Below are 24,738 nucleotides of genomic sequence, written 5' to 3' on the forward strand. Positions count from 1 at the left end.
GTACGTGGACCTCGTCAGCGACGACGACGACATCGGCGGCCACTGAAGACGGCGACGGCGACGGCCGCGCCAGGAGCACGCGCGGCCTTTTTTTATTTTTTTTATGTTAATTATGACACTGGGCCGTTAAGTGAACCGTGAAACTGGGCCGTTTTGTGGCCGTGACCCATAACTAATGTTTTGTGTTTTTTAACTGCTTTTATTTACTTAATGTTTTATGTGTTTTAACTGCTTTTATTTACTTTTTTTAGTCATTTTATTTAAGTTTTTCTATTTTTTTAATCACGTCCAACACAGACATGATTTGGGTGCGGCCGTGCGATGGGCGCACGCACGACCCAACGAACAGAAACGGACATGAGCGAATCCATTACCGCTCCAAAGAAACAAAACCCGGCCAAACCGAACATCCATTTGAGGTTGTGCGGTGGAGTTGGCCTCAGCTGCACCTGCCTGCCTCCTCCGTGTTGGTTTGACGCCCCCAACCCCGTGAAAGGGCATCACGCAACAGTACTCCCATCCTCTTCGGGAGGCCGGCCGTCCGACGCCGGGGCCAGGACCCATCTCCTCCAATCGAGGCGTCCGATCGGGAGCGAGCGAACGGGATTGGCTGCCCGGAATCCGCGACCTATAGCTAGTAGTAGTAGTGAGTGTCCACCGAATCCTCTTTTCTTTTTTCCTCCTGAGGGAGTACGTGCACTGTACTTGGAAATATTGGTGGCTGCATGTATGGGCGTGCCGGAAGAAAGACAGCCTCGTGGGGGACCGGGTAATTCGACGTTTACACAACAGTAATAATGCCACGTGGGATTCCAAGCGTCTTTGGATACATGTTGCATTGCTTTTCTCGTCAACTTTTTTTTCATTCCAATCAAAATAATTTATATGTTCACTTTCTTGGTTGCCTCTCCAAGATCCGCTTCCGCGGCGGCGGCATTCCCGCTCTCCTACCTCCGTCTTCCCGAACCCCTTAACCTAATGCAAATTTCCTAACTTATCGCCTCTCTCAGGGAAAAAAAAGAGAGAGGAGGAGGTATCCTAGAGTCATTTTGGCAGTGTCATGTGGATAGTACTTTGGCTTCACCGCATGTGTAGGCTTTCAAATGGCATCTATTCCTTGCCTTTATCATCCATCTTTTTCTCACCTTTTATCCTTTCTCCTACAGAAAGTACACTTGGGCTTGGGGATCTTGTGGAATATAGCATCACGTGGGTCTAGATGCGCATAGTTTATTTACTCAACCAAAACTTACTTTTATTCGACTCTGTCTCTTGAGACAGCTAGGTTACTAGTGGAAGGTTTCAGCTAATCCCAGTCCTACTTCCCAAATTAATTAGACGGATGCCCATCAGCAAAAGAAAAATGGTGATTAGTACGTAGTGGTACAGCTCCTGAATCATGTCCTTCAGTACCATGCTAGAGCCATTCATCCATCTATTGATTGGCGCATTGAAAGGCAGGCCTAAGATTCGGAGAGGAGACTGTTCCAAAGCAGAGCAGGTTCAGTAGTGCTATAATAATTACTGTGCTGTCTCACCCGTACTGTCCTCACCTACTGTTCTCGCCCCTACATGATAGAAGCTAATGGGCTTTACTGAGACACTAATGGCCCAGCTGACCACTGTTTCTGAAGGCTTTTCAGCCAGTTAATTGTCACTGGCCAGCGTGTGGACGCCAATCCCTTAACAGCTCTCCGTACACCGGTGCTGGGGTCTCTGAAACCATCTCTTGAAACCATAGCACCAGCATTTCCAGCACCAACTGAAAAAGTGGATATTCAAATCGACTGGGCTCACATGAGCATGTGCTTTCCTGGGTGAAGCAAATACTGTTGAAAATCATTTTTTGTGAAAAAAAAGGCAATAGTTTGGGCTAGTGTCCAAGTAAAGAAAATTTAAAAGGGGTCGCCGCACATGTGGGGCCAGCGGCACTCGCGCCTTCGGCCTACCCAAGGCCGGCGTGAAGCGTGCGTGGGTTTGGGCGGCGTTTATCCAACCGTCGCCAGATGCACCCAAAAGAACTTGTCCAGTAGTATCAACTCGACATGTAAAGCATGCTGCTGTGACACCATCACTGTCGCTTGTGGCCCGGGCGCTTTCGCCCCTGTGAGGCTAAATTTCGTGTTTTGACCCTTTTTCCAAACAAATTCAGGATCTGACCCCACTTTGAAATATTTTCGGGATTTGACCCTTTCGCTACCGCCAGCGCTCCTGGCGGTAGGGTTACATAGCCTACCGCCAGAGTATCTGGCGGTAGGGTGTGACGGAGGGGGACGGCGGCCGTCACGGCGCGCTGACGTGGATAAGTACCTTACCGCCAGGAAACATGGCGGTGAAGGAAATATGCCCTAGAGGCAATAATAAAGTTATTATTTATTTCCTTATTTCATGATAAATGTTTATTATTCATGCTAGAATTGTATTAACCGGAAACATAATACATGTGTGAATACATAGACAAACATAGTGTCACTAATATGCCTCTACTTGACTAGCTCATTAATCAAAGATGGTTATGTTTCCTAACCATAGACATGTGTTGTCATTTGATTAATGGGATCACATCATTAGGAGAATGATGTGATTGACATGACCCATTTCGTTAGCCTAGCACTTGATCGTTTAGTATGTTGCTATTGCTTTCTTCATGACTTATACATGTTCCTGTAACTATGAGATTATGCAACTCCCGTTTACCGGAGGAACACTTTTGGTGCTACCAAACGTCACAACGTAACTGGGTGATTATAAAGGAGTACTACAGGTGTCTCCAAAGGTACATGTTGGGTTGGCGTATTTCGAGATTAGGTTTTGTCACTCCGATTGTCAGAGAGGTATCTCTGGGCCCTCTCGGTAATGCACATCACTATAAGCCTTGCAAGCAATGTGACTAATGAGTTAGTTACGGAATGATGCATTACGTAACGAGTAAAGAGACTTGCAGGTAATGAGATTGAACTAGGTATTGGATACCGACGATCGAATCTCGCGCAAGTAACATACCGATGACAAAGGGAACAACGTATGTTGTTATGCGGTTTGACTGATAAAGATCTTCGTAGAATATGTAGGAGCCAACATGAGCATCCAGGTTCCGCTATTGGTTATTGACCGGAGACGTGTCTCGGTCATGTCTACATAGTTCTCGAACCCGTAGGGTCCGCACGCTTAAGGTTTCGATGACAGTTTTATTATGAGTTTATGAGTTTTGGTGTACCGAAGGAGTTCGGAGTCCCGGATGAGATCGGGGACATGACGAGGAGTCTCGAAATGGTCGAGACGTAAAGATCGATATATTGGACGACTATATTCGGAGTTCGGAAAGGTTCCGAGTGATTCGGGTATTTTCGGGGGTACCGGGGAGTTACGGGAATACGAGGAAGAAGCAATGGGCCTCATGGGCCAAGTGGTGGAAGAGAGGAGGCAGGGCGCGCGGCCCCCCTAGCCCAAACCGAATTGGACTAGGGGTCCGGCCCCCCTTTCCTCCTTTTCCTCCCTCTCCTTCCTTCTCCTTCTCCTTCCCTTCCTTCCCCTCTCCTAGTTGGACTAGGAAGGGAGGGAGTCCTACTCCCGGTGGGAGTAGGACTCCTCCCTGGCGCGCCCTCCCTTGGCCGGCCGCCCCCTCCCCCTCGCTCCTTTATATACGGGGGCAGGGGGGCATCCCATGAGACACAAGTTGATTTACGGATCATTCCTTAGCCGTGTGCGGTGCCCCCCTCCACCATATTCCACCTCGGTCATATCGTCGCAGAGTTTAGGCGAAGCCCTGCGCCGGTAGAACATCATCATCGTCACCACGCCGTCGTGCTGACGGAACTCATCCCCGAAGCTTTGCTGGATCGGAGCCCGGGGATCGTCATCGAGCTGAACGTGTGCTGAACTCGGAGGTGCCATACGTTCGGTACTTGGATCGGTCGGATCGTGAAGACGTACAACTACATCAACCGCGTTGTTATAACGCTTCCGCTTACGGTCTACGAGGGTACGTGGACGACACTCTCCCCTCTCGTTGCTATTCCATCACCATGATCTTGCGTGTGCGTAGGAAATTTTTTGAAATTACTACGTTCCCCAACAGTGGCATCCGAGCCTAGGTTTTATGCGTTGATGTTATATGCACGAGTAGAACACAAGTGAGTTGTGGGCGATACAAGTCATACTGCTTACCAGCATGTCATACTTTGGTTCAGCGGTATTGTGAGATGAAGCGGCCCGGACCGACATTACGCGTACGCTTACGCAAGACTGGTTTCACCGTTACGAGCACTCGTGCTTAAAGGTGGCTGGCGGGTGTCTGTCTCTCTCACTTTAGCTGAATCGAGTGTGGCTACGCCCGGTCCTTGCGAAGGTTAAAACAGCACTAACTTGACGAACTATCATTGTGGTTTTTGATGCGTAGGTAAGAACGGTTCTTGCTAAAGCCCGTAGCAGCCACGTAAAATTTGCAACAACAAAGTAGAGGACGTCTAACTTGTTTTTGCAGGGCATGTTGTGATGTGATATGGTCAAGACGTGATGCTATATTTTATTGTATGAGATGATCATGTTTTGTAACCGAAGTTATCGGCAACTGGCAGGAGCCATATGGTTGTCGCTTTATCGTATAAAATGCAAACGCCCTGTAATTGCTTTACTTTATCACTAAGCGGTAGCGATAGTCGTAGAAGCAATAGATGGCGTAACGACAACGATGCTACGATGGAGATCAAGGTGTCGCGCCGGTGACGATGGTGATCACGACGGTGCTTCGAAGATGGAGATCACAAGCACAAGATGATGATGGCCATATCATATCACTTATATTGATTGCATGTGATGTTTATCCTTTATGCATCTTATCTTGCTTTAATTGACGGTAGCATTTTAAGATGATCTCTCACTAATAATCAAGAAGTGTTCTCCCTGAGTATGCACCGTTGCGAAAGTTCTTCGTGCTGAGACATCACGTGATGACCGGGTGTGATAGGCTCTACGTTCAAATACAACGGGTGCAAAACAGTTGCACACGAGGAATACTCAGGTTAAACTTGACGAGCCTAGCATATACAGATATGGCCTCGGAACACGGAGACCGAAAGGTCGAACGTGAATCATATAGTAGATATGATCAACATAGTGATGTTCACCATTTAAACTACTCCATCTCACGTGATGATCAGACATGGTTTAGTTGATTTGGATCACGTAATCACTTAGAGGATTAGAGGGATGTCTATCTAAGTGGGAGTTCTTTAGTAATATGATTAATTGAACTTAAATTTATCATGAACTTAGTCCTGGTAGTATTTTGCAAATTATGTTGTAGATCAATAGCTTGCATTGTTGCTTTCATATATTTGTTTTTGATATGTTCCTAGAGAAAATTGTGTTGAAAAATGTTAGTAGCAATGATGCGGATTGGATCCGTGATCGGAGGTTTATCCTCATTGCTGCACAGAAGAATTATGTCCTTAAGGCACCGCTAGGTGACAGACCTATTGCAGGAGCAGATGCAGATGTTATGAACGTTTGGCTAGCTCAATATGATGACTACTTGATAGTTTAGTGCACCATGCTTAATGGCAGAGAATCGGGACTTCAAAGACGTTTTGAACGTCATGGACCATATGAGATGTTCCAGGAGTTGAAGTTAATATTTTAAGAAAATACCCGAGTTGAGAGATATGAAGTCTTCAACAAGTTCTATAGCTAAAATATGGAGGAGAATCGCTCAACTAGTGAGCATGTGCTCAGATTGTCTGGGTACTTCAATCGCTTGAATCAAGTGGGAGTTAATCTTCCAGATAAGATAGTGATTGACAGAGTTCTCTAGTCACCATCACCAAGTTAGTAGAACTTTGTGATGAACTATAGTATGCAAGGGATGACAAAAACGATTCCCGAGCTCTTCATGATGTTGAAATCGACGAAGGTAGAAATCAAGAAAGAGCCCGGGGATCATCCCCGAAGCTTTGTTGGATCGGAGCCCGGGGATCGTCATCGAGCTGAACGTGTGCTGAACTCGGAGGTGCCGTACGTTCGGTACTTGGATCGGTCGGATCGTGAAGACGTACGACTACATCAACCGCGTTGTTATAACGCTTCCGCTTACGGTCTACGAGGGTACATGGACGACACTCTCCCCTCTCGTTGCTATTCCATCACCATGATCTTGCATGTGCGTAGGAAATTTTTGAAATTACTACGTTCCCCAACAGGCGGTAGGCTGTCTAACCCTACCGCCAGCGACCCTGGCGGTAAGGTGTGGCAGGGTTATTGCCAACCAGGCATTCTGTAACGAAATATGCTACTGCCCTGGCGGTAGGTCCACCCTACCGCCAAGACACATGGCGGTAGGTTGTGTAACCCTACCGCCAAGTTGCCTGGCGGTAGGGTCCTCTGTTTTGTTTTTCCAAGTTCATTTGGTCGCTTGTTTTCAAATTCAATATCACAGCAAGTTTCACAAATATGACAGCAATATCATAGACTTTAAACAATTAAATTTGGGCATCACGTAGATCCATATTAAGATAACTTGAAGTGCATAGAACATTTCAAACACATAGATCCACAAATAGCAAACACATACTTCCATATAGTTTCGCAACCACTAGACAAGTTCAACCAAACTAAAAGAGCCAAGTATCAAAGAGCATAATCACTTGCTCCTTCCCCTCTTGGAGGTACGGTCCTCGTTACTCTTTGAACGAGTCTCTTCGGTCTTCTTCTTGGGCCGGCGAGGAACCGGTCTCTGGAAAGGGTCCGGACTCAGCAAATCCTTCTTCTTCGGATTCCTCTTCGGCAGCTGAGATGCCTGAGATGTTTGAGCTGGTGGAGGTCCATAATCTTCATCGTACTCCTCCTCCCCGTTGCTCTCATCCTCCTCCTCCTCCTCCTCCTCCTCTTCTTCATGTGTGGCCTCCTCATCCTCATCCTCTTCCTCCTCCTCCCCCCCAACCAACCTGGACGACGAGGGAGCATGGCTCGATGAGGCGATGAGACCCTGTGTGGCTACAAGCCGATAAGCTTCAACTGACCCAACTCTAGCACACCCAAGCAGCCCTACGAGCTTGCGACAACGCTGCACGAACTTTTGCACTCACAGTGAAGCAAGGTCATAATAAGTATCAGATCGACTGACTGCAAGTGAACAAGATGCATCTGTTCCGAGGAGGCTGAAATTGTACCTTCATCGTCCCCCTGACTCTGGTCTCCGATTTTACGCTCCTGGGAAGATCACCTAGTGCATCTGAGGCTTCAACGATGCATCTGTTCAGCTCACCGGACTGCAACGGCATAAGTCAGTCACGATGACGAATAAAATATTTTAAATACGACCGTCGGTTCAAACTTACCACTCTGTTGATGAGGGGTGCAAACTCCCTAAATCCACTGTGCATGTCTCTGATGCCGGTCTGGTATGCCTGTTCATCGGGGTCAGCCCACTCCAGCTCCGCGATGTCTTCCGCCGTCCATCAAGGCCTGAGACGAAGACGGTGCTTCTGGCCATCATCGTACCACCTCATGTGTCGGCCCAGGTACGCAATTAGACACTCTCTTACCGAACGGTATAGGTAGGCGAGAGATGTCATCCCCCAACTGTACCCTGCATCCCAGTCGGCTAGGAAGAATAGATACGACCAGTTGGCAGAGTTTCCGGAGCTGTCTGGAAACACGACCTCCGTGAGAAGATACCACAGGTAGGCCCGCGCGTACCACTCCACAGTCGCCTCGTCTGCGCCTTCGGGGCATGTCTTCCGGTGCTCCGAGAGCCAGATCAACGGCACACCGGATGTACGATTACTCTTGGCACCGGGGCAGTCGCCGATGAGGGTGGTGACCCTCTCCTGCCAGTTGGTCCTCTCCACTCGACCGGTGAGTGCATGACCCTTGATCGGCATGGCAGTAATCATCTCCCAGTCCTCGAGGGTCACCGTCATCTCCCCGCATGGCAGATGAAAAGAATGGGTCTCCGGTGGCCACCGGTCAATCAACGCTGTCAGAGCCGCGTGGACAAGCGTCGGCGGCTGACGCTTGAACTGCAACACGAAACCCAACAGCCGGGCTCTCTTGAAGAACGGCGCGTAGCGCTCGTCGTAGTCCATATGCCCATGAACCCCGTGACCCCTCATGCGCAGTGGCTGGAGCATCTGTCTAAAATTGAACGCCAAAAGTTAGGAAATTATTTTCGTCAATCCGAAAACTTGGATCAAAATTTCATTCATATAACTTACCTCTCCGTTCTCTATGAAACGGGCACGATGACCCTTGTCGAATGCCCAGTCCAGCATGCAGTACCGTGGGCCGATGTTGTCCGCAAGAGGTGGCCGCCTTAATAAAATTTCATAAACAAAAGCACCATAAGCATGAAGCATACATAAGCAAAAGATGAACTCAAATCATATCGACATGCATCATATCAAAATAAAATTTTAAGCATATTTCTCCAACAACATCTACTACACATGATGGATCAAATCATATCAACATGCATCATATCAAAAAAAATCCTCCAACATACATCATATCATCATATTTTTAAATATTTTTTCCAAACAACATCTTCATATCATCATATCAATATGAATCATCAAACTAGGGTTCAGCTTCACACTAGATCATATCATCATATCAACATGCATCATCAAACTAGGGTTCATCCTCATATCAACATTACATCATAATTTTTTTAACAAAATAAATTATGAACTAGGGTTCATCTTCACACTAATATATGAACTATTGATTAGAGTTCATATCCAATACCACTAGTTACTAAAGAACTAAGAACTACAATTACAATCAATCTTAGGAGAAAAAAATCCAATCTAAGCTAAAAAACATGAGGGATTTCAAGCAAATAATTCGTCGAATCGGAAGCAAGTTTGCAAAAACTAATTAGAGGGATCGGAGGAGCTTACGTTTCTCTCTTCGGGGCCATCTCGGTCCGCCAAAACGGTGAAGAAACGGTGAAGATCAGAGGGGGAGAGTGGAGGAGATGAGAGAGGGAGAGAGGGGCGCGACTTGGGGGGAGAAAATGGATGAACTGCCGACTTGGGGGAGGGGAGGGGTGGGGAGAAGGGAAGGGGCGCGGGGGTCTCGGGCGAAATAACTGCCCGGACCCTACCGCCAGTGGATCCGGCGGTAGGGTTACACAGTCTACCGCCCGGGCCCCTGGCGGTAGGGTGCGACGGAGGGGGGACGGAGCCGTCTCCGCGCGCTGACGTGGATAAGTTTCCTACCGCCAGGGTCCCTGGCGGTAGGCTGTGTAACCCTACCGCCAGAAGCTCTGGCGGTAGGAAAAAGGGTCAAATCTCGAAAATATTTTAAACGGGGGTCAGATCCTGAATTTGTTTGGAAAAAGGGTCAAAACACGAAATTTTGCCCCCCCCTGTGATATGATGAGTGCACCTGCGGAATGCAAAGAAATGTGACCAGATTCATTTGCCCGTATCATATGGCCTCCAAATGGCAGTGAAGCAGAATCTGCAAATACATCAGCCTGGATGCGGTTTAGAGTGAACAGCATTGCAAGTATGTTGCCGACCATCTGATCTTGGAGAAATGAGACAACTCTTGCCAACCAGCAACCCAGATGTATATATAGAGAGAGAGTTCAAAAACACTGGAGTGATTGTACAACATATGACACAGCTTACACTCGACCATATGAACAAATTAATATTTCTGACGGACTTCCTTTTTACAGAGGGAGAGATGTAGATACAAGCTCACTGACACCAAAAACCAAATTGCATGCATATGGCCTTATGCATGCCAAGGGTAGGAAACTAGGAATGAACAAAAATCAAATTCCTACCCCCCTTAACCCAAAAAGAAACTATAGGGAGAACTCGCCAATAAGAAGCTTCCGGATTTCTGACTTCTCCCTGAAAGCCATCAGTCCGTTCAATTGCAATCCACCAAACCGAGCAAGCTATGTTTTGTTCAGCTAGAGTAGTAGTTTAGGTTCATGGGAAGCAACAGTTTTTAGCTGTTAACAATGGGATTCTCCCATCGGGCACCAGCAGGAACTTCACAAGATCGGCACTAGTATCTCCTTCCGAGGAACACGCCGATGACCACTGACAGCAGGGCGACGCCCAGGATGAACTTGACGGCCATGATGCCGGAGGGCTCCCGCAGTTGTTGCTGCGCCGGGTTCGGGGAGGCCGTGCTAGGAGCCTGAGATATGTCGTGCTGTTTGTTTTGCGGTGCTAACGAGTCCAGGCTGAATTCTCGGGATCTCGTTGACACCACTGCATCCTTTGCCTGCAAAAAAGATGATGTTGTTAATTGCTGATAACTACTGATCAGGGTACTCAGGATATTTCATAGCATCTTTTTTCTTCTTTGCTTGCCTGTACTTCAGATTTGGAATGAGCAAGCTGCAACTTCTGCTCAAGGTCCTGTACCTTCTTCTCCATTTCAGCGCTCTTGCTCACATCTTGGGTTAGCTTGTTGAGCTGTGTATTGACAAGAGCGAGTTTCTCACTCTCCTTTGCAACCTGAAAAAAGAAACAGCATAAATCAGTACATGAGAAAAATATTGTAGACATATATACTTATAAACTGTCTATAAAGTGTCAAAGCAACATGAGGACTAGAAATTCCAATGTCGAAGCAAGTTTTTGTGAAGTATGGGGGTATTGTGTGAATCTATCAGCTTTTTATCGTCAAGAATCTGCAAGTATGACTACTACAACAGATTGAAAAGGCTAGTTGTGCTAATTTAAACATGTTCCTGTAATCGTGTGAGGCAATGCATTTTCTATTCATGTTCCCTCATTCCATTGTCATGCAAGCCTTTGATCATGATGCTTCTGTTCTCAATGAGAGAAAGCCGAGCAATAAGCCAGATGCCTCAGAACAAAGCAGGCTTCCAAATTTAAGGATTTGAAGGAAAATAACAGATGGATTTTATCGGGCTGCCTTAATCTTGGATCCATAACACCCATCAGATGTAACAGGTGAACTAGTATTATAACCTCAAATGGATACTCGGATAGAATCCAACCTTTTTCTCGTAATGGATCTCAGCTTCTTGCAGCTGCTGATTTAGAGCTGATACTTGTACTTCCAGCTCTGCAGCGTGTTTTTGTGCAGCTTCTAGTTGATCCGCTGAATACGTCTTAAACGCATCCCACTTTATCTCCCTCACTGAAGCTTGCTCTTCCTGCCAAAACAAAAGTTTTTCATGTCAAGATCAGTTCAAACAACAACCAAATTTTGAAAAACCGAAGTGTTAAATTATCTGGAATCATTCAAGTCAACAACTTCATACATGTCAACAACATAGCCATACAAAGAGGCAACTTTCTATCTGCCATCATTTTCTGATGGTACCAGTTCAGCAGATAGGGTTGACAGTAAGAAAATGATGGATCCGGCCATCCCTTTGTATTTAGCAGAAATGCTTGACAGTAAAAAATTGTTTTATTAGAAAAATAGTTACAACGCCAATTTACCTGGTTAGCTATGGTACGGTAAGCAGCCTCCAGTTCTTTCCTAACTTCCAGCAATTGTTGCTCCAACTGATCTTTTTCATGGACTAAGTTTGCATGCTCCTGCATCTTGCATGGTACAGGGGCTCTTCCTCAACCGGTGGAGGCCGAGGATATGCTCGGGTGGACAAGGGACAGAGTAACAATGGTTTCCAAGGACCGACCGGGAACTTTGTCGAGGGAGCTCCCAGTCCCAACCGTGCTTTTCGCGGGCGCTTCCGTGGAGGTCGGGGCGGTAACCGCAGGTTTAATCAGACTCGGTATGCTAGGACGGCTACAGTGACGGAGGTCGCGGAGGGTGCATCAGAGTTACCCCAGGTGGCAGTGGAGACGGTGCAGGCTTTGGCTTCAGTCTCGCTGCCTGAGCCTATGCAGACTGAGGATACTGTTTCCGAGCACGGTTCTGACAAGGTCGAGAGTGACAAATTGTCTAAGTGGGCGGCTAAGAAGAAAAAGCTCACTTGTTTCCGGTGTGGGGAACCGGGGCACTTTTTGGTCCAGTGTACGGCGGAGCTTTGTGATCTTTGCCGGAAGCCTAATCACACAGCGGCTGACTGTCCTCTGATGTTGGGGCCAAAACCATCCGTCCAGATATACGGGGTGTGTTGCTCCGAGTTGATGTTTTTTGAATCTCCGTCTGCGGAACCTTCCGCGCCCATAGTGGAAACCTCCTTCCCCGGTGTTGTGAAGGTGGTCCACGGGCCTTTGACCGAAGCACAGATTATTCAGCAGTTGAGAGAGCTAGCTCCGGGTAATTTTCAGTGGTCATTACTTAAGCTCTCTGATAATTCGTATAAAGTGGACTTCCCTTCTAAGGAGGATCAGGTGAGGATTCTCAAGTTTGGTATGAGCAGGGTCACAGGCACTAGCTTTGTGCTGGCGTTCGATGAGTGGAAAAAGAAAGAACCACAGGGCACACCTTTAACTCAGATTTGGGTTCGTTTCTCTGGTGCCCCGTCTGATCCTTTGGACAGCTTTCTGGTGACATGGAGTCTGGGGTCGCTGATAGGTAAGACCGAGCAGGTGGATATGCAGTTCACTCGGGCTCATGGGGTCGCACGGCTGCTAGTTAGTGTCGCCAATATTCAGTACTTGCCAGACGTGGTGCCTTGGACTTACGCAGGCGTTCTGTATCAGTTGGACGTGCACTATGAGGATCCTGATCTTTTCAATGAGTTTGAGGATGACAATCCCATGGACACTTCTGAGGGAGGTGGGGGTTCAGGTACCAGGGATGACAATGCTAAGAGTAATGAGGATAAGGCTTTGGGACCGTCGGGGCAGTCGGAGAATGCCGACTCCACTCCTGTTGGGCCGTCCTCCACGGTACCAACTACCACGCTTCAGCTGGGTTCTCTTGGGGCCTTCTCGGCGCCGCCGAGATTGTCGAGTGTTAGGGCTGGTCCTCCGAGTCCAAGACTTAGATTATGTGTGGGGAGGTCGGTCGACCACACTGATGAGGTGGGGCAGCAGGCCCCGTCGTCTGTCCCTCGCTCGCCTTCGGCCATGGCGATCGTGGCGGAGCCGGTCGCTGCGGGACGAGCGGACTTGCAGGAGGCTAGACCTTCTGGGTCCTTGATGTGGCTGGAGACTGGGGGCGGCGCGGCCCCACTGGAGAGGTCCCCGGATGGCAGGGAAACGGGTGCGCAGGAGGCCGCCCTTTCTCCTGCGGTGGCACTGGAAGGCAGCCTGGTGGGTGCGCTTCCTGCGGAACCGGCAGCGCCTTTTTCTTTGGGCACGAGCATCGGCGAGGTGGATACTTCGTCATCTCGGGTGGCTGCTCCGGCGGCTCCGGTGATGGTCTTAGCGGCTGGGGGACGGGCAGGAGGCTCTTCCCCTAGCGCTACTTCGCGCGAGGAGGTCCGCGAGTTGGAGGATTCGGCATCTCTGGTGGCTGCTCCGGTGGCCTCGGTGATGGCCACTGCGGCTGTGGGACGGGCAGGAGGCTCTTCCCCTACCGCTACTTCGCGCGACGAGGTCATCGCGTTCGGTGGGATCCCGGACCCGGTCTCTGTAGGGAGACGGGTCAGCGGGAGACTACAGGAGCACTCCGATGTTGATGACATGCAGCTGAGGTGCGCGTTGAGAGCGGCCAAGCTGCGGGACGTCGAGACTACAACTGGTATGTCAGTTAATAAGTCTAATTCTATTATGCATTTTACCAATGAAGAGATTGTTCATAATGCAAACCAAATAGGAGTGTCTCTTGGTAACGATGATCTAGAGATCTCTAAATCGGTTAATGAGATGCTAGACTTGGAAGCTGAACGTGCGTTAGAATTGATTCGTAACATAGCTGCAGTAAAACCGATGAATGAGTCGGAGATTGACAAGCTAGGGGTTAGGGTTCTTGATAGCTTGTGTGCTGATCTTGATCCTGCGGTCCAGGTGACGGAGGAGGAGGATGAGTATACCTCTCCGGTAACCACAAACCTAGAGGTGGTGCCTGTGGCCGTAGAGCCTCTTTCCGAGTGTGTTGAATCTATTGATGGTGGGGTTAAGCCTAAGAGGACCTGGAAACGTAAGGTTTATCCGGTGTCGGCTGTGCGTAGAAGTGCTAGGATCCGTACCTCCAAAAAATTTCATGATGAATTATGAAAGGCATTTTTTGGAACAGCAGAGGTCTTAAAGACTTGGCTAAAAGACGTTTTCTAGCAGAAGCTTCTATTGAACATCACTTAGACTTTATTGCTTTGTCCGAAACTGGACGAGGTAATTTTTCAGCACAGTTTCTTAGCACCTTAGCAGGGGGGGTAGACTTTGATTGGCATTGTCTCCCACCTCGAGGAAGATCCGGTGGGGTTCTACTCGGGGTTAAGTGCGATACGTTGGAGGTTCGGAGTGTAGTGATGGGTGAATTTGCGGTTAAGTTTAGGGTAAGAACGAAAGCTGATGGTTTTGATTGGGCTTTGGTGGCAGTCTATGGGGCTGCGCAACCCGAACTTAAACCAGATTTCCTGGCGGACTTAGTCCGAGTTTGCGGGAATGAGCAACTACCTGTCTTAGTGGGAGGTGACTTTAACATTATTCGAAGAAAGGAAGAAAAGAATAATGACAACTTTGACGGCAGATGGTCCTTTATGTTCAATACTATCATAGAGAGCTTGGACCTCAGAGAGATAGAGCTTTCGGGTAGGAAATTCACTTGGGCAAACTCATTACCGGTTCCGACGTTTGAGAAGTTGGACCGTGTTCTGGCAAGTGTTGAGTGGGAACAGAAGTTTCCTCTGGTAACGGTGCAGGCGTTGACACGAGGTATCTCGGATCACACACCGCTATTAGTGGACTCAGGGGCCCCAACTCATTTGGGTAATAAGAATATTTTCTCTTTCGAACTTGCTTGGTTTGAAAGAGAAGGATTTATCGATCTGTTGGCTAGAGAGTGGGCTAAAGACTCGGGGGGAAGGTCACCCATGGAGCGGTGGCAATGCAAGATTCGTCATCTGCGAAGGTTCCTTCGTGGATGGGCTAAGCATACGAACGGAATTTATAAGGCGGAGAAGGAAAGGCTCCTTATGATGATTCACACCCTAGAGTTAAAAGCTGAAACCTCTCTTTTAGATACCAGAGAGTTGGAGTCTAAATTGGAGGCCGAGCTAAGGCTGAAAGCGCTTCTCCGTGAGGAGGAATTGAAGTGGGCTCTCAGAGCTAAGGTTCGCAAGGTTGTCCAAGGTGAGGATAATACCCAATTCTTTCATATGATTGCTAACGGAAAGCATCGTAAGAAGAGAATTTTTCAATTAGAACAAGATGAAGGAACGATAGTTGGTCAGGAAAACCTGAAAGTTTACATTACCAACTACTATAAGCAGTTATTTGGACCTCCGGAACGGAGTTTTGTGTCTTTGGATGAGTCAAGAGTTGAGGATGTTCCCCAACTTCAGACGGAAGAGAATGAGATTTTGACTGCCCCTTTCACGGAGAAGGAGGTGTATGAGGCCATTGCACAAATGAATAATAATAAAGCGCCAGGACCAGATGGGTTTCCGGCGGAGTTCTACAAAAAGTGCTGGCATTTCATTAAACATGACCTGTTGCTCATGTTTCATGAATTGTTTAATGGTCAGCTTCATTTATTCAAGCTTAATTTTGGAACAATAACTCTTCTTCCTAAGAAGACAGAGGCTATTCGCATTGAGCAGTTCAGACCCATTTGTTTGCTTAATGTAAGTTTCAAAATTTTCACTAAGGTTGGGACGAACCGACTCACGCAGATAGCGCATACGGTGGTGCAACCGTCCCAGACTGCTTTCATGCCGGATAGAAATATCCTTGAAGGGGTGGTCGTCTTGCATGAAACGCTCCACGAAATTCACTCAAAAAAACTTGATGGGGTGGTTTTTAAAGTGGATTTCGAAAAAGCATACGATAAAGTCAAATGGCCTTTCCTTCATCAGGCGTTGCGTATGAAAGGATTCGACAAGGCATGGCGCGACCAAATTGATTCCTTTACGCAAAAAGGGAGTGTAGGGATTAAAGTGAATGACGATATAGGTCACTATTTCCAGACACATAAAGGCCTAAGACAGGGGGATCCAATGTCACCGATCTTATTTAACATAGTAGCTGATATGCTATCTATTTTAATAGGCCGGGCCAAGGAGGCGGGGCAGGTTTCGGGCTTGGTTCCGCACCTAGTTGATGGAGGTATATCCATTTTGCAGTATGCTGATGATACGATCATCTTTATGGAGCATGACTTGGTGAAAGCTAGGAATATGAAGCTTGTGCTGTGCTTATTTGAACAATTGTCTGGACTCAAGATTAACTTCCACAAGAGCGAATTGTTTTGCTTTGGAAGAGCTACTGAGGACCAGGTGGCGTATAAGCAATTGTTCGGATGCGAGTTGGGTTCACTACCGTTTACTTACTTGGGCATTCCCATTCATCATCGTAAGCTTACGAACAAGGAGTGGAAGTGTATTGAGGATCGTTTTGAAAAGAAACTAAGCTGTTGGAAAGGGAAGCTCATGTCATATGGAGGTCGATTAATTTTGATTAATTCGGTTCTCACAAGTATGCCTATGTTTCTTCTATCCTTCTTTGAGATCCCGGTGGGGGTTAGGAAGAGATTAGACTTTTATCGATCCCGGTTTTTTTGGCAAAACGATGAGTTGAAACGTAAGTATAGGCTTGCCAAATGGGACATCATCTGTAGGCCCAAGGACCAAGGCGGTCTAGGCATTGAAAATCTAGAGATCAAGAATAGATGTCTCCTTAGCAAGTGGCTTTTTAAACTTTCATCCGAGACAGAGGCTACTTGGGCACAAATTCTGCGTAATAAGTATCTTCAGTCAAAAACTTTAGCTCAGGTGACGGTGCGCCCAACTGATTCACCGTTTTGGAAAGGGTTGATGAGAGTCAAGCCCCTCTTCTTTAACAGGACAAAAATCTTAGTTGGTGATGGAGCTACTACGAGGTTCTGGGAGGATACGTGGCTAGGAGAAACACCTCTGGCACGTCAATATCCCACACTGTATAACATTGTTCAACGTCGAGAAGTATACGTTGCAAATGTCTTACAGTCAACGCCTCTCAATATTAGCTTCCGGAGGACACTAGTGGGTGAACGATGGGAGGCATGGCTTCATCTTGTACGACGGCTGATGGATGTCCAACTGTCTCAGGATCCAGATAGGTTGTTTTGGAAATTGACAAAGGACGGTAGGTTCTCGGTTAAATCCATGTATCTGGATGTCATTAATACTAGTGTCATTCCTTGCTCCAGACATGTCTGGAAAGTTAAGGTACCTTTGCGAATTAAAGTGTTTATGTGGTTTGTGCATAAAAAAGTAATTTTGACAAAGGATAATCTGGCAAAACGCAATTGGGTGGGTTCTGCTAGATGTAGTTTCTGCGATTGTAATGAAACTATCAGACACCTCTTTCTGGATTGTCCACTGGCTAAGCTTCTTTGGCGTTCGATTCATATTGCCTTCAATATTATTCCACCTACTTCTATCAATATGTTGTTTGGAACATGGCTTGATGGGGTAGACTTGGTTTTAGCAAGACTCATTCGTGTTGGCGCGTGTGCCTTGTTATGGGCAGTATGGAACTGCAGAAATGATTTGGTTTTTAACAGAGCAACGAACTTTCATTTTTTGCAGGTTATCTTCAGGGCCACAGCGTTGATCCGTATGTGGTCGCCACTCACTCCGATGGAGGACAGGGGGCATTTGGCTACTGCTTCTACCCGATGGGAGATGGTAGCTCGGGTTATTTTCAACCGGTTTGGATGGCGGTCATGTAATAGGATAGGCATGTAGTGCTCCTATTTTTTGCCAGCCGGTTGTGGCTTTATGTTTACGCTCGTCTGAGCGGCTTGTCGTCTTTTTTATTTTAAACCTGCTGAAGACTTTGTGACACTCTCTATTTTAATATTATGAGCCGTATGCATCTTATTGATGCAGAGGCTGGGGTTGCACCCCTTTTCAAAAAAAAAAAAGTGCTTCATTCTTTTCAGTTGTTTCAACTTGCATGGTCTGGATCTGTGAATATTTGAGAAATTATACAGATAGTGCTTCGAAAGTAGGACCAATTGCCCTACTGTACAGCTCGTAGTGGTACAGCTCCTGAATCATGTCCTTCAGTAGTACCATGCTAGAGCCATTCATCCATCTATTGATTGGCGCATTGAAAGGCAGGCCTAAGATTCAGAGAGGAGACTGTTCCAAAGCAGAGCAGGTTCAGTAGTGCTATACTAATTACTGTGCTGTCTCACCCGTACTGTCCTCACCTACTGTTCTCGCCCCTACATGATAGAAGCTAATGGGCTTTACTGAGACACTAATGGCCCAGCTGACCACTGTTTCCGAAGGCTTTTCAGCCAGTTAATTGTCACTAGCTAAGCTTGTGGTTGTGGACGCCAATCCCTTAACAGCTCTCCGTACACCGGTGCTGGGGTCTCTGAAACCATCTCTTGAAACCAGCATTTGCAGCACCAACTGAAAAAGTGGACATTCAAATCGGCTCACATGAGCATTTGCTTTCCTGGGTGACACCAATGCTGTGTTTTTTCAAAGTATACACATGTAGTACGCGTCAGCAAAACTCGATGTTGCCACTTGGCCTCCGGCGCAGCAAAGCTCATGTCGGAGTAATCTTGAAAGAACCAAGGCACTTATATAAGCAGCGGCCGAAAAGTCGTCGACGTATATCAGAAAAAAGCCGGCGACCACGATCTCGAGAGATCACCTTTCCAGGGAAGCTAGTTTTTTTTAGAAAAGGAGGATGACCCCCGGCCTCTGCATCTGGGAGATGCATATGGCCACTTTACTGATTATTCTCGAGGACCTTACAAAGTATTACAACAATGTGCTTGAATCCACCGTCTTGGCAACACATGCCGCTACTCCTATCCAAAATGATGAAGGGGTGCTAGCTGGGCCACTACCCAAACCACTCACCTAAGCCTAACATCAAAAGCCGGAAGCCGAAACATATCCGGAAGCTTCAGCCGAGCCACATACCGGGTCTGGGGCACAATCCAGTCAGACGCACTCGTGTGTCGTCGCCGCCATCTTTCACGGGTCCGTCTTCAAATCATATTGAGGCTTCTACCTTGTCTGGCCACTCTGCCATCGACGCCCCCATGACGCCAGACAGCATCCTCCTCCTGCACGAGTCCATCTCCGCGCATCAGGCACCGAGTCTCCACAGCACCATGCCGTCGAGATCCGCCACCATCAATGTGTAAGATGAAGCACCGCTCCACCAAAGTCGCCGTCCTCTAGTCCCTCGAGTCCGTGTGCACCTCCAAGAATGACGCCCCCAGGGGGGAAACGACACCAGAGAGCCGCCGTCATCTGATCTACTGATCTAGGGTTTTCCCCGGAGGTAGCAGAGAGTGGCCTTGAACATCTCCACGGCGATGCCTTTAGGAAGGGAACGACGCAGACAGCGTCGCCATCGCCGGCCTTGGCAATAGCCAATAGCAGGTTTTCACCCAGATCTGATCGAAGACCTCCATCTCTCGTGCACGGGTCGCCGCCGTCCTTGCCGGGATCTGGATGATCCCGCTTGCCAGATCTCAGCACGGAGAAGCCCCCCCACCGAGACCCGCCGACCGAGCAGGGGAGGCCGAGGCCACGCCCACAGGATCAGATCCGCGATGGATCCAAGCCCGCGCCGCCGCCCCGGAGTCTGCCCCACGCGCAGCCGCCACCGCCTGCCGAGGCTCGCCGCCGCGTGCCCCGCGCCCCGCCACCGCTCGCCGAGGCCTGCCGTCGCAGGACACCGCCGCCTGCCGCCTAGATCCGGCGCCCGCGAAAGAAGGGGAGTCGGGAGAGGGAATCCCCCCGCTGCCACCGTCTGCCACGCGGGTTTCACCCGGCAGCGTCACCCGGCGGCGGCGCGAGGAGGGGAGAAGGAGGGGCGGCGGCGGTACCTAGGGTTGGAGGCCCCCGAGTCGCCCAGGGCGGGGGCGACGCGAGGGACGGGACGGGCAAGCTCAAGGTTTTCTTATTAGTACATCGACAAGGGCCGAGAGATAATCCTCCGGGCAGACGGAGATGGGAGACACCAAACTCGCAAGTTCCCCATGTAGTTTTGAATATTTTCTTTTCTGAAAAAGGCAATAGATTCCGCTAGTCTCCACGTAAATAAAATAAAACCAACTAAAAACGTAATAAAATAAAAAAGGTTATTTTAGACATAATAATAAAATAAAAAAAGGTGTCACTGAACATGTGGGACCAGCACCCACGCGCGCTATCCAAGGCCGTGTGAAGCGTGCGTGGTTTTGGGTGGCGTTTATCCAACCATAGCTGGATGCACCGAAAACACCACGCGCGCTATCCAAGGCCGTGTGAAGCGTGCATGGTTTTGGGTGGCGTTTATCCAACCGTCGTCGGATGCACCGAAAACACCACGCGCGCTATCCAAGGCCGTGTGAAGCGTGCGTGGTTTTGGGTGGCCTTTATCCAACCGTCGCTGGATGCACCGAAAACAACTTGTCAAGTATCAGCTCCAGCATGGAAAAAGCATGCCGTGACACCATCACTGTCGCTTGTGGCCTGGGCGCTTTCACCTGTATGTGATATGATGAGTGCACCTGCGAAAATCGAAATGCGAAGAAATATGACCAGATTCATGCGCTCGTATCATATGGCCTCCAAATGCCAGTGAAGCAGAATCTGCAAATACATCTGCCTGGCCTGGATGCGGTTTACAGTTAAAAAACAAAGCATTTACAGAGGAAGGTCTTAATTCTGCGAGTAATATAATAATGGAAGAGAGGAATGAATGGATGGTAGGGGCCGAAACCCATCTGATCTTGAATAAACACTGGATATACATGGATCAAAAGCACCGGAGTGATTGTCACAGCATCCATATGACACAGCCTACAATCCATAAGCAAATCTCTGACTCTGGTTTTGACTGAATATATATAGATGAGAAAAACGCTGGAATTAATATCTCTGACGGATTTTTTTTGGGGGGGGGGGGTTAGAAACACTGAAAACAACCGCGAATGCAGCACAATCTCTCAAGCAATCCTTCTTATTGCATGGCCAACAACAAAAGGAAATAAATGGTCTCTGCATGCATTTCCAGTCCCAGTGCTTCGCCTCTCAACACCATGCTGAAACTGGAGGTCTGAAACTAGCGTTGTTCGCACCGAAACATTTCTTCTGTCCGAATCATCCTCTGTTACAGAAAACCGAGATGATGAAAATGCGTCGGTCAGACACATTCGATGTTGGCAATATGCTGAACAGATCCCTTGCGGCCTCCTTCCAGCTGCGCGGCGAAGTCCCTCGGCATGTTCCGCGCATACAGGTGCTGAAGCGACCTAAGGTACCCGAGGCCTTCAGGCACGGCTTCCAGTCTCCAGAGCTCACGAAGTTCTAGGTATGTCAAGTTGGTCATGGAGCCATCGCTTATCTCAACTGAACTCAGATTGTCCAGCTTCCCTAGGAACAGCCGCTTTAGCTTGGGAAACCATCCAGAACAGAACGCCAGGGACTCCCCGTCATACGCACAATAGAGGTTGAGGTAAACTAGGTTCCCCATTTCAGACAAGGATTTGAGCGGGTCCTGCGCCAGCCCGGACCAGCGCATTGTCAGGACCTTGAGCCTGTCAAACCCCTCGGACTCCGGAAAAAGCACCCCTTTCTCCAGCTTGCCCGTCAGGTAAAACTTCTCCAGGTTTCTGAGCGGCTTGAACTTGTCCAAACTGTGGACTTCGTCGTTTTCGCCGCGAGTTCCGACCGCCAGTTTCGTCAGGACGGTCATCTTCCCTATCGAAGTCCACAGGTCCCCGCCGTAGCTTGGAAGGACTGCCGTGATGCCCAGGCTTCTTAGCTGCGTGAGGCACCCCAGATTCTGAACCAAATCTTTGTTGGCCTTCACCTCTCGGAGAGTTTGCAAGTGCTTGAGCTTGCAGATGCTACCAGTGACTGATGTGCCGTACAAATCGTTGCTCACAGACAAGTGCCGGAGGCTTGAGAGCATCGCTATTTCACGTGGCAGCTCCATCACACGAGCAAACCGGAGGTGCAACGACTGCAGTTTCTTGAGCCTCGCTATTGATCTTGGTATCGTCTTCACTTTCGTACGCGAGAAATCAAGGTAGTGCAGATTGAACAGACCAGTTGTAATGGCATCTGGGATGTGCTCGAGGAGGGAGTATCTGAGGCACAACACCCTTAGCAGCCTGAAATTCGATGAAGCAGCGCAGATCCATGGAACCGGCACATGCCTGTCGAACAACAAAAACGAGCGCAGATGTTGTGAAGCTGGGCCTGGCTGAAAGACCTGGCCTCCGCAATGCACTGATACACGGCTTGCTTCGTCGCCGCCGTCTGTCACGTCTGGGTTATTCCAGATAAGAGCGAACCTCTCTTTTCTTGATATGGTCAGCGTCATTTCTCTCACAAGATCATGCACCTGAAATCTTTTTGGCCTTCCGTACTCATTCCTTTCCGTCACTTGAATCAGTGAGCGCTGAGCAAGTTCTTTGAGGTAATCCTCGGCGACTTCCTCCAGAGTCGTCTCTGTTCCGCGATCCTCGACGAAACCTTCAGCTACCCACAATCTGATTATCCATTTCCGTCGTATTGGGTAATTTTCGGGGAATAACCCACAGTACAAGAAACAGTTCCTCAAGTGGCTTGGAAGATCATCCAAGCTTAGCTTCAGGAAACTTGAAACCCAGTTCAGCTCTGGATTATTTGTTAGTTGCCAGTTAAGTTGATTGTAGAATAGCTTCCACTCATGTTCCTCCATTTCTCTGTAAGATAGGAGACTCCCTATAGCTACTATAGCGAGGGGCAAGCCTTGGCATCTCTCCAGAATTTTTTCTGCCCAGGGAACAAGACCTTGAGGGCATCCCGATGTTGCCCTGTTTTGCCTTGAGAATGCTTTTCTGCTGAAGAGGTCCCATGATTCTCTTTGTGGAAGAAGACCAATTCTGATAGTCTGGTTATCCTCTGCAAATGAGGCAACAGCTTCCGTGCGAGTAGTAATGATGACTCTACTTCTGCACTTATTCTTGACAAATGCTCGTTCAAGGAATAACCAAGAATCTCTATTCCACATGTCATCCAAGACAACAAGGTATCTCTTGTTCCCGAGGTAACTGTGGATTTTATCCACCAAATCTGTTGGATCAGTTGTACCAGCTAGCTCATCAGGGATACAAAGTTGGTTGATCAGTTTACTTAGAAGATCTTCAACGGGATAATTTGGTGATACCGTGATCCAAGCATAGCAATCGAAGTTCTTTCTGATTTTTTGTTTCCTATAGATGCTGCTTACAAGAGTTGTTTTGCCGGAACCACCCATTCCACAGACGGAGATAATTGTACGATCCAAACCATCATCATCTATGCATTGTGTCAACTTTTTTGCTTCATCTTCATTTCCTATGATTTCTTCATTGTCATTATCATTTAAGTAGGAAGAATCAGACATGTACATCTTACGAGTAACATTGTGGCGTGAAGATCCACCCCCAAGTCCAGCAGCTACTGTTATGCCGTATCTTTCTTTCACAGTTGATAGATTTTGAAGTCTTTCTTGTACTTGTTTGAGCTGAGCAGAAATATCTTTCCATGCCTTCACCCTCCTTGATCGATGGAGTGCCTTATTCAGAAGACCTTCTGCATTGTCCATTTTTCCAAGGAGAAATGAATATTCGTCGATGATATCCTCAACTTCAGAGGCAATCTTCCTTATGTGCTTCAGCCATGCTTTGAGAATTTGGTTATTTTCACTATATGGATCTACTTGACTTATGAAGGCCTGCATGATCTCAAATTCAATCTCAATTTGTTTCATCCTGTTTTCTGTTTCAAGTAAAATGTTGCCTTCCTTCCCCAATTTCAACCTAATTGCATTCAGTGCAACTCCTCCAAAGGTAGCTCCGATTTTCGAAAGCACGACAAGTATCAGACCTTCTGCCATGATTCCTGACTTCACTACTTCAGCTGCTTGACCCCTCCCGTCGGTGATTTTATAACTGGCAGGAAATGAGGAAAATCACTTTGTAAGACACCACAAATTCATAATAAGATACTTAATAAAAAAAGGATACTGTTTTCAAAGCCATTGACGTCCCTTTTACATCATCAGATTATTTCCTTGTTCAGTGGCTATGAGGTAATGCTATTATTGGAAAGCATACACAATGTGATAATTCTATTATTGGGAGGCATCACGAACGCAGTCCCCTAGGTCCTGTGATTGCCAATCTCCTTGCTGCTTAGGACCCGTTTGGTTCACATAAATATAAACACATAGGAATATGATATGAATGCATGTGCAAAATAGATAACCGGAAAACACATGAACTTTGTAAACTTGAGTGTTTGATTCACAAGAATAGAGAAAACATAGAAATCCTAATAAACATGGTGAAATCAAAGTCAAACTACGTAAAAAGTATAATTAGAATGCTATTATGTCACTAAGGGTCCCAATCTCGTTCTTCGTGCATAGAAATTTTTAAAAATCAGTTCAAGTGGATGGTAGAATTTCCGCGTTTTTCTTTTGAAATGAGTTCAAAGGATTCTCTCCTTTTTATTTGCTCCATTGAGCCAAACGTATAAATAGTGCTACCATAGGAAGTAATTATTGTTTCTATATTTTTTCCCTCCACTTTTGAGCCAAAGAGGCCCTGAGCCACTAGGGTGGCGTTTGGTTCGAGGGCAAAGATGGATTGGGTGAGGGTATCCCGTATCCCCAACCACCTCGTCAGGGATAGCCATTTGTTGTTGTTTCGTTGGGTTGGATAACCACGTCTTTG

General features: G+C 47.7%; 2 protein-coding genes across 2 annotated transcripts; both read right to left on the bottom strand.

The window, feature by feature from the left end:
• Positions 1-1,592: 1,592 nt before the first annotated feature.
• LOC123039348 (disease resistance protein RPM1-like) lies at positions 1,593-23,897 on the bottom strand. Its single transcript, XM_044462552.1, has 3 exons — positions 21,182-23,897; positions 20,549-20,641; positions 1,593-1,765 (listed from the first exon to the last, which is right to left on the bottom strand). The coding sequence occupies exons 1-3, from the start codon at positions 23,895-23,897 to the stop codon at positions 1,593-1,595; spliced, it is 2,982 nt and encodes a 993-aa protein (XP_044318487.1).
• On the bottom strand, positions 9,562-11,738 carry LOC123046440 (tropomyosin-1-like). The gene is made up of 4 exons (XM_044469809.1): positions 11,448-11,738; positions 10,997-11,155; positions 10,341-10,487; positions 9,562-10,251 (listed from the first exon to the last, which is right to left on the bottom strand). Exons 1-4 carry the CDS (start codon positions 11,550-11,552, stop codon positions 10,030-10,032), a joined length of 633 nt encoding a protein of 210 aa, XP_044325744.1. The 5' UTR covers positions 11,553-11,738; the 3' UTR covers positions 9,562-10,029.
• Positions 23,898-24,738: the final 841 nt, after the last annotated feature.

Source organism: Triticum aestivum, chromosome 2B (assembly GCF_018294505.1).
Source record: "Triticum aestivum cultivar Chinese Spring chromosome 2B, IWGSC CS RefSeq v2.1, whole genome shotgun sequence".
Lineage (NCBI taxonomy): Eukaryota > Viridiplantae > Streptophyta > Magnoliopsida > Poales > Poaceae > Triticum > Triticum aestivum.

Coding starts and splice junctions, on each gene's coding strand:
- LOC123046440 (XM_044469809.1), bottom strand. CDS start 11,552: ATGCAGGAGCATGCAAACTTAGTCCATGAAAAAGATCAGTTGGAGCAA. Junction 10,488..10,996: donor AGATCCATTACGAGAAAAAG/GTTGGATTCTAT, acceptor TTCTTTTTTCAG/GTTGCAAAGGAGAGTGAGAA. Junction 10,252..10,340: donor ATTCCAAATCTGAAGTACAG/GCAAGCAAAGAA, acceptor TCTTTTTTGCAG/GCAAAGGATGCAGTGGTGTC.
- LOC123039348 (XM_044462552.1), bottom strand. CDS start 23,897: ATGGCAGAAGGTCTGATACTTGTCGTGCTTTCGAAAATCGGAGCTACC. Junction 20,642..21,181: donor GCATATTGCCAACATCGAAT/GTGTCTGACCGA, acceptor AACCGCATCCAG/GCCAGGCAGATGTATTTGCA. Junction 1,766..20,548: donor TCATATTTCTTCGCATTTCG/ATTTTCGCAGGT, acceptor TATCCACTTTTT/CAGTTGGTGCTGGAAATGCT.